At 48.2% G+C, this 13734-nt stretch overlaps 1 protein-coding gene across 3 annotated transcripts in view; it reads left to right on the forward strand.

The window, feature by feature from the left end:
* GDAP2 (ganglioside induced differentiation associated protein 2) overlaps window positions 1–13734 on the forward strand; it is a 114732-nt gene that overhangs the window by 87730 nt on the left and 13268 nt on the right. For all 3 annotated transcript variants that reach the window (XM_063956881.1, XM_063956882.1, XM_063956883.1), the window contains exons 8-12: window positions 4916–5069; window positions 5562–5638; window positions 5867–5943; window positions 6195–6334; window positions 8640–8694. In XM_063956881.1, coding sequence (XP_063812951.1) covers window positions 4916–5069; window positions 5562–5638; window positions 5867–5943; window positions 6195–6334; window positions 8640–8694 — 503 coding nt within the window. The remainder of the gene's footprint in view (window positions 1–4915; window positions 5070–5561; window positions 5639–5866; window positions 5944–6194; window positions 6335–8639; window positions 8695–13734) is intronic.

The following is a 13734-nucleotide window of genomic DNA, read 5'->3' on the forward strand; positions in this document are numbered from 1 at the left end:
ACATGGGGTCATTACAGTGGCGGTGGCTCTGCTGTAGGAATACTGAGGATTATTACATAGTGTGACTGTTATTACATGGGGTCATTACAGTGGCGGTGGCTCTGCTGTAGGAATACTGAGGATTATTACATAGTGACTATTATTACATGGGGTCATTACAGTGACTGTGGCTCTGCTGTAGGAATACTGAGTATTATTACATAGTGTGATTATTACATGGGGTCATTACAGTGACGGTGGCTCTGCTGTAGGAATACTGAGGATTATTACATAGTGTGACTATTACATGGGGTCATTACAGTGGCGGTGGCTCTGCTGTAGGAATACTGAGGATTATTACACAGTGTGACTATTATTACATGGGGTCATTACAGTGACGGTGGCTCTGCTGTAGGAATACTGAGGATTATTACATAGTGACTATTACATGGGGTCATTACAGTGACTGTGGCTCTGCTGTAGGAATACTGAGGATTATTACATGGGGTCATTACAGTGACGGTGGCTCTGCTGTAGGAATATTGAGGATTATTACATAGTGACTGTTATTACATGGGGTCATTACAGTGACGGTGGCTCTGCTGTAGGAATACTGAGGATTATTACATAGTGACTATTATTACATGGGGTCATTACAGTGACTGTGGCTCTGCTGTAGGAATACTGAGGATTATTACATAGTGTGATTATTACATGGGGTCATTACAGTGACGGTGGCTCTGCTGTAGGAATACTGAGGATTATTACATAGTGTGACTATTATTACATGGGGTCATTACAGTGGCGGTGGCTCTGCTGTAGGAATACTGAGGATTATTACATAGTGTGATTATTACATGGGGTCATTACAGTGGCGGTGGCTCTGCTGTAGGAATACTGAGGATTATTACATAGTGTGATTAGTACATGGGGTCATTACAGTGACGGTGGCTCTGCTGTAGGAATACTGAGGATTATTACATAGCGTGACTATTATTACATGGGGTCATTACAGTGACTGTGGCTCTGCTGTAGGAATACTGAGGATTATTACATAGTGTGATTATTACATGGGGTCATTACAGTGGCGGTGGCTCTGCTGTAGGAATACTGAGGATTATTACATAGTGTGATTAGTACATGGGGTCATTACAGTGGCGGTGGCTCTGCTGTAGGAATACTGAGGATTATTACATAGTGACTATTATTACATGGAGTCATTACAGTGACTGTGGCTCTGCTGTAGGAATACTGAGGATTATTACATAGTGTGACTGTTATTACATGGGGTCATTACAGTGGCGGTGGCTCTGCTGTAGGAATACTGAGGATTATTACATAGTGTGACTGTTATTACATGGGGTCATTACAGTGGCGGTGGCTCTGCTGTAGGAATACTGAGGATTATTACATAGTGACTATTATTACATGGGGTCATTACAGTGACTGTGGCTCTGCTGTAGGAATACTGAGTATTATTACATAGTGTGATTATTACATGGGGTCATTACAGTGACGGTGGCTCTGCTGTAGGAATACTGAGGATTATTACATAGTGTGACTATTACATGGGGTCATTACAGTGGCGGTGGCTCTGCTGTAGGAATACTGAGGATTATTACATAGTGTGACTATTACATGGGGTCATTACTGTGACTGTGGCTCTGCTGTAGGAATACTGAGGATTATTACATAGTGACTATTATTACATGGGGTCATTACAGTGACTGTGGCTCTGCTGTAGGAATACTGAGGATTATTACATAGTGACTATTATTACATGGGGTCATTACAGTGACGGTGGCTCTGCTGTAGGAATACTGAGGATTATTACATAGTGTGACTATTATTACATGGGGTCATTACAGTGACGGTGGCTCTGCTGTAGGAATACTGAGGATTATTACATAGTGTGACTATTATTACATGGAGTCATTACAGTGGCGGTGGCTCTGCTGTAGGAATACTGAGGATTATTACATAGTGTGACTATTATTACATGGGGTCATTACAGTGGCGGTGGCTCTGCTGTAGGAATACTGAGTATTATTACATAGTGTGATTATTACATGGGGTCATTACAGTGACTGTGGCTCTGCTGTAGGAATACTGAGGATTATTACATAGTGTGACTATTATTACATGGGGTCATTACAGTGACGGTGGCTCTGCTGTAGGAATACTGAGGATTATTACATAGTGTGACTATTATTACATGGGGTCATTACAGTGGCGGTGGCTCTGCTGTAGGAATACTGAGGATTATTACATAGTGTGATTATTACATGGGGTCATTACAGTGGCGGTGGCTCTGCTGTAGGAATACTGAGGATTATTACATAGTGTGATTAGTACATGGGGTCATTACAGTGACGGTGGCTCTGCTGTAGGAATACTGAGGATTATTACATAGCGTGACTATTATTACATGGGGTCATTACAGTGACTGTGGCTCTGCTGTAGGAATACTGAGGATTATTACATAGTGTGATTATTACATGGGGTCATTACAGTGGCGGTGGCTCTGCTGTAGGAATACTGAGGATTATTACATAGTGTGATTAGTACATGGGGTCATTACAGTGGCGGTGGCTCTGCTGTAGGAATACTGAGGATTATTACATAGTGTGATTATTACATGGGGTCATTACAGTGGCGGTGGCTCTGCTTGTAGGAATACTGAGGATTATTACATAGTGTGATTAGTACATGGGGTCATTACAGTGACACTGGCTCTGCTGTAGGAATACTGAGGATTATTACATAGTGACTATTATTACATGGAGTCATTACAGTGACTGTGGCTCTGCTGTAGGAATACTGAGGATTATTACATAGTGTGACTGTTATTACATGGGGTCATTACAGTGGCGGTGGCTCTGCTGTAGGAATACTGAGGATTATTACATAGTGTGACTGTTATTACATGGGGTCATTACAGTGGCGGTGGCTCTGCTGTAGGAATACTGAGGATTATTACATAGTGACTATTATTACATGGGGTCATTACAGTGACTGTGGCTCTGCTGTAGGAATACTGAGTATTATTACATAGTGTGATTATTACATGGGGTCATTACAGTGACGGTGGCTCTGCTGTAGGAATACTGAGGATTATTACATAGTGTGACTATTACATGGGGTCATTACAGTGGCGGTGGCTCTGCTGTAGGAATACTGAGGATTATTACACAGTGTGACTATTATTACATGGGGTCATTACAGTGACGGTGGCTCTGCTGTAGGAATACTGAGGATTATTACATAGTGACTATTACATGGGGTCATTACAGTGACTGTGGCTCTGCTGTAGGAATACTGAGGATTATTACATGGGGTCATTACAGTGACGGTGGCTCTGCTGTAGGAATATTGAGGATTATTACATAGTGACTGTTATTACATGGGGTCATTACAGTGACGGTGGCTCTGCTGTAGGAATACTGAGGATTATTACATAGTGACTATTATTACATGGGGTCATTACAGTGACTGTGGCTCTGCTGTAGGAATACTGAGGATTATTACATAGTGTGATTATTACATGGGGTCATTACAGTGACGGTGGCTCTGCTGTAGGAATACTGAGGATTATTACATAGTGTGACTATTATTACATGGGGTCATTACTGTGACTGTGGCTCTGCTGTAGGAATACTGAGGATTATTACATAGTGACTATTATTACATGGGGTCATTACAGTGACTGTGGCTCTGCTGTAGGAATACTGAGGATTATTACATAGTGACTATTATTACATGGGGTCATTACAGTGACGGTGGCTCTGCTGTAGGAATACTGAGGATTATTACATAGTGTGACTATTATTACATGGGGTCATTACAGTGACGGTGGCTCTGCTGTAGGAATACTGAGGATTATTACATAGTGACTATTATTACATGGGGTCATTACAGTGACGGTGGCTCTGCTGTAGGAATACTGAGGATTATTACATAGTGACTGTTATTACATGGGGTCATTACAGTGGCGGTGGCTCTGCTGTAGGAATACTGAGGATTATTACATAGTGTGACTGTTATTACATGGGGTCATTACAGTGACGGTGGCTCTGCTGTAGGAATACTGAGGATTATTACATAGTGTGATTAGTACATGGGGTCATTACAGTGACGGTGGCTCTGCTGTAGGAATACTGAGGATTATTACATAGTGTGATTATTATTACATGGGGTCATTACAGTGACTGTGGCTCTGCTGTAGGAATACTGAGGATTATTACATAGTGTGATTAGTACATGGGGTCATTACAGTGACGGTGGCTCTGCTGTAGGAATACTGAGGATTATTACATAGTGTGATTATTACATGGGGTCATTACAGTGACTGTGGCTCTGCTGTAGGAATACTGAGGATTATTACATAGTGACTGTTATTACATGGAGTCATTACAGTGACGGTGGCTCTGCTGTAGGAATACTGAGGATTATTACATAGTGTGATTAGTACATGGGGTCATTACAGTGACGGTGGCTCTGCTGTAGGAATACTGAGGATTATTACATAGTGTGATTATTACATGGGGTCATTACAGTGACTGTGGCTCTGCTGTAGGAATACTGAGGATTATTACATAGTGTGATTATTACATGGGGTCATTACAGTGACTGTGGCTCTGCTGTAGGAATACTGAGGATTATTACATAGTGTGATTATTACATGGGGTCATTACAGTGACTGTGGCTCTGCTGTAGGAATACTGAGGATTATTACATAGTGTGACTATTATTACATGGAGTCATTACAGTGACGGTGGCTCTGCTGTAGGAATACTGAGGATTATTACATAGTGTGACTATTATTACATGGAGTCATTACAGTGACGGTGGCTCTGCTGTAGGAATACTGAGGATTATTACATAGTGACTGTTATTACATGGGGGGGGGATACTGAGGTTTCACTTTGTCTTCCAGATGACTCTGAGGAAGATGAGGGGCTTGGCCGTGATCTGTCTGTCATTGGCTCGCACGCCTTTGCGCGTATGGAAGGCGACGTGGACAAGCAGAGACGCATGGCGCTCCAAGGTCAGATGTCGGGGGCCGCGCTACAAAAACAGCACCAGAGGAAGTAAGTGGCCATTCTGTCCTCTGTATTGTATGACGTGGTGCAATAAAGACGCACATTGTAACCCATCCCAACACCGCATCTGCCGATCTCCTGTAACATAGATAAGCCAACCCGGATCTCTTATCTTATCGCTCTCTATAAATTCCGTGGACTGCAGATGAAACGTTTCTGTTACGGTGTATCTATCCCCACCAAACAGATATACAGTAATGAGTGTGGCCCCTGGGCCAGGCGTGATCTGTACATTGTATAATACTTGCTCATTATGCCAGGCGTGATCTGTACATTGTATAATACTTGCTCATTATACCAGACGTGATCTGTACATTGTATAATACTTGCTCATTATACCAGACGCAGTGACTTGCGCAGCGGCCTCTGTGCCATGCGGCGTTGCAGATTGTCTGATGTGTGGTAACATTGTATACAAGTAGGATAATCTCCTCCAGTAAGATACTATAGATGTTAATGGCGGTATTTGTGTGTTCTCAGCTACAATCGCTGGCTCTCCCGGGCGCGGACGGAGGACCTGTCTGACATCGCTGCGCTGAAAGCGCTGTACCAGTCTGGTGAGTGCGTGAGATTCTGGTCATGTGGTCACCGGAGAGAGTGTGGTTCTGATTCCGGCGTTTCCTGCATCACAGAAAGTTAGAACCAGATGATAAATCCAGGGCTGTTCCTTTGAACATTTCTCATGCCCCCCCCATCCCGGCCCATCCCTCACCCTAATCTTACCACGTGCCTGTGCCCCAGATCTGTGGGTACTCAACTTCCCGAATAATGTGCTTCACTTCCAGGGCTGGATAACTGCGGCCGGACTATCATCGTGGTGGTGGGCCGGAATATTCCCGTATTACTGATCGACATGGAGAAGGTTTGTGTCCTGCTGTTTATTATATCGCCTGCTGATATCGTGGCAGCGCTGCACCTATTATTATATGGATCATGTATGTCTAGTATCTTGTGTACGCAGTGATGTCATCAGACACGTGAGTGACATCATAGTTCTCCCATCAGGGGCGTATTCCTGAGTATAGGAGACTCTGGCTATATGTCTCTCACACAATGGCTGACCCCGTGTGCGGAGACGCTACAGGTCACATGTCACTTGTGTTTCCTTACCAGGCGCTGCTGTACTTCATTCATATGATGGATCACGTTGCAGCCAAGGAATACATCCTGGTCTATTTCCACACGCTGACCGGCGAACACAACCACCTGGAGGCAGACTTCCTGAAAAACGTGTCTGAAGTGGTGGATGCCAAGTAGGTGATGGTGGCGGCTGTGCTGGGGGTTCTCTAAGTGTAGGCAGCCATTGTGACACCTGTCAGTCACAGGCAGGGTATGCCACCCCTTCATTGCTGAATGCACAAAAGAGAACGGAGGTGAAAACCCTCCCCCATTCTCCTGTTCCCTCCCTGCCTGCGGCTCCCCCTCTGCGGCTCCCCCTCCCCCATGGCTCCTGTTCTCTCCCTGTGCTCCCCTCTGCGGCTGACCCTCCCTGCCTGTGCCTCCTCTCTGCCTGTGGCTCGCTCTCACTGTGCTCACTCTGTCTGTGGTTCATACCTGTGACCCCTCCCTGCCTGCAGCTCCCCCCCATGGCTCCTGTTCTCTCCCTGTGCTCCCCTCTGCGGCTGACCCTCTCTGCCTGTGCCCCCTCCCCGCCTGCGGCTCTCCCTCCCCCATGGCCCCTGTTACCTCCCTGTGCTCCCCTCTGCAGCTGACCCTCCCTGCCTGTGCCCCCTCCCTGCCTGCGGCTCTCTCTCACTGTGCTCACTCTCTGTCTGTGGTTCATACCTGTTCCACTCTCTGCCTGCTGCTCCAACCCCCCCCCCCCTCCTCCATTTTCTGGGTACACCAACCCTGCTCGTGCCTGAGGCTCTTTCTGCCTGTCGCTTCCCCTCCTTCTGGCTCCTCTTCCCTCACTATGCCCTCTCTGCCTGCTGCTCCTCCCTACCTGCCCCACACTCTGCCTGTTCCATCCCCCTACCCCCACCCCTCCGCCATCTGCGCTACACCTTCCTTCCCTGTGCCACACTCCGCCTGTTCCATCCCCCCCACCCCCACCCCTCCGCCACCTGCGCTACACCGTCCTTCCCTGTGCCACACTCTGCCTGTTCCCCCCCTCCGTTATCTGGGCTACACCGTCCTTACCTGTGCCACGCTCTGCCTGTGTCCCCCCCCCCTGCTCCGCCATCTGGGCTACACCGACCTTCCCTGTGCCACACTCTGCCTGTCTCCCCCCCCCCCCCCACTCCGCCATCTGGGCTACACCGTGCGTCCCTGTGCCACACTCTGCCTGTTCCCCCCCTCTGCTATCTGGGCTACACCGTCCTTTCTTGTACCACACTCTGCCTGTCCCCACCCCCCTCCGCTATCTGGGCTACACCGTCCTTCCCTGTACCACACTCTGCCTGTCCCCACCCCCCTCCGCTATCTTGGCTACACCGTCCTTCCCTGTGCCACACTCTGCCTGTCCCCACCCCCCTCCGCTATCTGGGTTACACCGTACACCCCTGTGCCACACTTTGCCTGTCCCCACCCCCCTCCGCTATCTGGGCTACACCGTCCTTCCCTGTACCCCACACTGCCTGTCCCCACCCCCCTCCGCTATCTGGGCTACACCGTCCTTCCCTGTGCCACACTCTGCCTGTCCCCACCCCCCTCCGCTATCTGGGCTACACCGTCCTTCCCTGTGCCACACTCTGCCTGTCCCCACCCCCCTCCGCTATCTGGGCTACACCGTCCTTCCCTGTGCCACACTCTGCCTGTCCCCACCCCCCTCCGCTATCTGGGCTACACCGTCCTTCCCTGTGCCACACTCTGCCTGTCCCCACCCCCCTCCGCTATCTGGGCTACACCGTCCTTCCCTGTGCCACATTCTGCCTGTAGCGTTCTGCATCCCTCCCTACATGATCTGCCATAAACTAGACCAACACGATGTAAATACATGGGGGCATTCTGTGTAAATATGTGTTCCAGATACTTCACCAGGAGTGACTGACATACGGCTGGCTTTGTAATTCACATTACTAGTGGCATTAGTATATCGGGCACCTGTTAGTGTACGTGGCTGGTGGGCACCTAGTCACATAGGGGGTGCTCTCTGTCAGAGTATCACATAAGGTTACATGTAGATGAATTGCAGTACTGCTCAGCACACACTAGGGGAGCCGGAGGCCACAGAGGCACCTATATGTGGTGCTGCTTGGTGGATGAGAAGGGTAATGCTGGGTACACACTTGCCAATTTATCTTTGTTCGTAGGCTGTAGGAATCTATTGGCAGGACCATCAGTTCATGTGTACAGCTGATATGTCTGTGAACAATGTCGTTCACAGCCGTATCAGGTCGGCTCTGTGTGTACGGGTGACCCGCCGCATCCATTAAATATGACATCGCAAGTAGACGGGCATTTTTAAATGGCTCTGCTGCCAGACCTATTGGTGGTGGATTGGTAAGTGTGCACGCACTAGATCGATCTGCAGGTCAGCCGGACCACCGGCCAAGTGTGTGCCCAGCCTCCGAGCTACGCTGATCTGACTGATTCTGGGGATTTCTCTTTTGACAGATACAAGAAGAACCTGAAGGCACTTTATTTTGTTCATCCAACGTTTCGGTCTAAGGTGAGACCTTTCCCGTCATTTTCTGCTGTGAAGCGAGGTTGTGACTTTGCAACTTTTTGCAGCAATCATTCTTTAGCGTGATTAAGGTCAGAAGACTTTAATAATCCCTGTAATAGATGAATAATCTGTGTTTCGTGCTGTATATTGTGCAGGGAATAGAGAGGCGGCAGATAACCAGAAATAGGGGGGTTACAGGGCGACCGGTTCCCCTGCGGGGTGATCTTGGAAGCACGTTAATGTATATACTCAGGTGATAGCGCACACGTACAGCAACCATCCTGCTGATCCCTCTCTGTGACATTCTGTCGCCCCAGCCAAGTAATACACATGGAACACATTCCAAATTAGGCAGCGCTCCATTCTACATTCTTTCTCTATCGTCCTAGTGGATGCTGGGGTTCCTGAAAGGACCATGGGGAATAGCGGCTCCGCAGGAGACAGGGCACAAAAAGTAAAGCTTTAGGATCAGGTGGTGTGCACTGGCTCCTCCCCCTATGACCCTCCTCCAAGCCTCAGTTAGATTTTTGTGCCCGGCCGAGAAGGGTGCAATCTAGGTGGCTCTCCTAAAGAGCTGCTTAGAAAAGTTTAGCTTAGGTTTTTTATTTTACAGTGAGTCCTGCTGGCAACAGGATCACTGCAACGAGGGACTTAGGGGAGAAGAAGTGAACTCACCTGCGTGCAGGATGGATTGGCTTCTTGGCTACTGGACATTAGCTCCAGAGGGACGATCACAGGTACAGCCTGGATGGTCACCGGAGCCGCGCCGCCGACCCCCTTGCAGATGCTGAAACGAGAAGAGGTCCAGAATCGGCGGCAGAAGACTCCTCAGTCTTCTTAAGGTAGCGCACAGCACTGCAGCTGTGCGCCATTTTCCTCTCAGCACACTTCACACGGCAGTCACTGAGGGTGCAGGTCGCTGGGAGGGGGGGCGCCCTGGGAGGCAAATGAAAACCTTTTTTGGCTAAAAATACCTCACATATAGCCTCCGGGGGCTATATGGAGATATTTAACCCCTGCCAGAATCCGTTAAGAGCGGGAGACGAGGCCGCCGAAAAAGGGGCGGGGCCTATCTCCTCAGCACACAGCGCCATTTTCCCTCACAGAAAGGCTGGAGGGAAGGCTCCCAGGCTCTCCCCTGCACTGCACTACAGAAACAGGGTTAAAACAGAGAGGGGGGGCACTAATTTGGCGTTAGAAATATATAAAAAAGATGCTATAAGGGAAAACACTTATATAAGGTTGTCCCTATATAATTATAGCGTTTTTGGTGTGTGCTGGCAAACTCTCCCTCTGTCTCCCCAATGGGCTAGTGGGGTCCTGTCCTCTATCAGAGCATTCCCTGTGTGTGTGCTGTGTGTCGGTACGTGTGTGTCGACATGTATGAGGACGATGTTGGTGAGGAGGCGGAGCAATTGCCTGTAATGGTGATGTCACTCTCTAGGGAGTCGACACCGGAATGGATGGCTTATTTAGGGAATTACGTGATAATGTCAACACGCGCCAAGGTCGGTTGACGACATGAGATGGCCGACAAACAATTAGTACCGGTCCAGACGTCTCAAAAACACCGTCAGGGGTTTTAAAACGCCCGTTTACTTTAGTCGGTCGACACAGACACAGACAGGGACACTGAATCCAGTGTCGACGGTGAATAAACAAACGTATTCCTTATTAGGGCCACACGTTAAGGGCAATGAAGGAGGTGTTACATATTTCTGATACTACAAGTACCACAAAAGAGGGTATTATGTGGGATGTGAAAAAACTACCGTAGTTTTTCCTGAATCAGATAAATTAAATGAAGTGTGTGATGATGCGTGGGTTCCCCCCGATAGAAAATATGGGCGGTATACCCTTTCCCGCCAGAAGTTAGGGCGCGTTGGGAAACACCCCTTAGGGTGGATAAGGCGCTCACACGCTTATCAGAACAAGTGGCGGTACCGTCTATAGATAGGGCCGTCCTCAAGGAGCCAGCTGATAGGAGGCTGGAAAATATCCTAAAAAGTATATACACACATACTGGTGTTATACTGCGACCAGCGATCGCCTCAGCCTGGATGTGCAGAGCTGGGGTGGCTTGGTCGGATTCCCTGACTAAAAATATTGATACCCTTGACAGGGACAGTATTTTATGGACTATAGAGCATTTAAAGGATGTATTTCTATATATGCGAGATGCACAGAGGGATATTTGCACTCTGGCATCAAGAGTAAGTGCGATGTCCATATCTGCCAGAAGATGTTTATGGACACGACAGTGGTCAGGTGATGCAGATTCCAAACGGCACAAAGGTGTATTGCCGTATAAAGGAAGAGGAGTTATTTGGGGTCGGTCCATCGGACCTGGTGGCCACGGCAACTGCTGGAAAATCCACCGTTTTTACCCTAAGTCACATCTCTGCAGAAAAAGACACCGTCTTTTCAGCTTCAGTCCTTTCGTCCCTATAAGAGTCATATCTGCCCAGGGATAGAGGAAAGGGAAGAAGACTGCAGCAGGCAGCCCATTCCCAGGAACAGAAGCGTTCCACCGCTTCTGCCAAGCTCTCAGCATGACGCTGGGACCGTACAGGACCCCTGGATCCTACAAGTAGTATCCCAGGGGTACAGATTGGAATGTCGAGACGTTTCCCCTGCGCAGGCTCCTGAAGTCTGCTTTACCAAGGTCTCCCTCCGACAAGGAGGCAGTATGGGAAACAATTCACGAGCTGTATTCCCAGCAGGTGATAATTAAATTACCCCTCCTACAACAAGAAAAGGGGTATTATTCCACACTATATTGTGGTACTGAAGCCAGAAGGCTAGGTGAGACCTATTCTAAATCTAAAAAAATTTGAACACTTACAAAGGTTCAAATCAAGATGGAGTCACTCAGAGCAGTGATAACGAACCGGGAAGAAGGGGACTATCTGGTGTCCCGAGACATCAGGGATGCTTACCTCCATGTCCCAAATTTGCCCTTATCACTAAGGGTACCTCAGGTTCGTGGTACAGAACTGTCACTATCAGTTTCAGACGCTGCCGTTTGGATTGTCTACGGCACCCCGGGTCTTTACCAAGGTAATGGCCGAAATGATGGTTCTTCTTCGAAGAAAAGGCGTCTTAATTATCCCTTACTTGGACGATCTCCTGATAAGGGCAAAGTCCAGGGAACAGTTGGAGGTCGGAGTAGCACTATCTCGGATACTGTTACAACAGCAGGGGTGGATTCTAAATATTCCAAAATCGCAGCTGATCCCGACAACAAGTCTCCTGTGCTTAGGGATGATTCTGGACACAGTCCAGAAAAAGGTGTTTCTCCCGGAAGAGAAAGCCAGGGAGTTATCCGAGCTAGTCAGGAACCTCCTAAAATCAGTGCATCATTGCACAAGGGCCATGGTAAAAAAATGGTGACTTCCTTCGAAGCAATTCCAGTCGGCAGATTTCATGCAAGAACTTTTCAGTGGGATCTGCTGGACAAATGGTCCGGATCGCATCTTCAGATGCATCAGCGGATAACCCTATATCCAAGGACAAGGGTGTCTCTCCTGTGGTGGTTACAGAGTGCTCATCTTCTAGAGGGCCGCAGATTCGGCATTCAGTTTTGGATGTTGGTGACCACGGAGGCCAGCCCGAGAGGCTGGGGAGCAGTCACACAAGGAAAAAATTTCCAGGGAGTGTGATCAAGTCTGGAGATTTTTCTCCACATAAATATAGCTAAGGGTAAATTTATAATGCTCTAAGCTTAGCAAGACCTCTGCTTCAAGGTCATCCGGTATTGATCCAGTGGGATAAAACATCACGGCAGTCGCCCACGTAAATAGACAGGGCGGCACAAGAAGCAGGAGGGCAGTGGCAAAAACTGCAAGGACTTTTCGCTGGGCGGAAAATCATGTGATAGCACTGTCAGCAGTGTTTCATTCCGGGAATGGAAACTGGGAAGCAGACTTCCTCAGTAGGCACGACCTCCACCCGGCAGAGTGGGAACTTCATGGGGAAGTTTTCCACATAATTGTAAACCGTTGGGAATTACCAAAGGTGGACATGATGGCGTCCCGTCTGAACAAAAAACGGGACAGGTATTGCGCCAGGTTAAGAGACCCTCAGGCAATAGCTGTGGACGTTCTGGTAACACCGTGGGTGTACCAGTCGGTGTATGTGTTCCATCCTCTGCTTTTCATACCTAAGGTACTGAGAATTATAAGACGTAGAGGAGTAAGAACTATACTCATGGCTCCGGATTAGCCAAGAAGGACTTGGTACCCGGAACTTCAAGAGATGCTCACAGAGGACTTATGGCCTCTGCCGCTAAGAAGGGACTTGTTTCAGCAAGTACCATGTCTGTTCCAAGACTTACCGCAGCTGCGTTTGACGGCATGGCGGTGGAACGCCGGATCCTAAGGGAAAAGGCATTCAGGAAGAGGTCATTCCTACCCTGGTCAAAGCCAGAAAGGAGGTGACCGCACAACATTATCACCACATGTGGCGAAAATATGTTGCGTGGTGTGAGGCCAGGAAGGCCCCACGAAGAAATTTCAACTCGGTCGATTCCTGCATTTCTTGCAAACAGGAGTGTCTATGGGCCTCAAATTGGGGTCCATTAAGGTTCAAATTTCGGCCCTGTCGATTTTTCTTCCAGAAAGAATTGGCTTCAGTTCCTGAAGTCCAGAAGTTTGTCAAGGGAGTATTGCATATACAACCCCCTTTTGTGCCTCCAGTGGCACTGTGGGATCTCAACGTAGTTCTGGGATTCCTCAAAACACATTGGTTTAAAACCAGTCAAATCTGTGGATTTGAAGCATCTCACATGAAAAGTGAACATGCTCTTGGACCTGGCCTGGACCAGGCGAGTGTCAAATTGGTGGTTTTTTTCTCAAAAAAGCCCATATCTGTTTGTCCATTCGGACAGGGCAGAGCTGCGGACTCGTCCCCAGTTCTCTCCCTAAGGTGGTGTCAGTGTTTCACCTGAACCAGCTTATTGTGGTGTCTTGCGCCTACTAGGGACTTGGAGGACTCCAAGTTGCTAGATGTGGTCAGGGCCCTGAAAATATAGGTTCCAGGACG

The sequence above is a fragment of the Pseudophryne corroboree genome, chromosome 2 (genome assembly GCF_028390025.1).
Source record: "Pseudophryne corroboree isolate aPseCor3 chromosome 2, aPseCor3.hap2, whole genome shotgun sequence".
NCBI lineage: Eukaryota > Metazoa > Chordata > Amphibia > Anura > Myobatrachidae > Pseudophryne > Pseudophryne corroboree.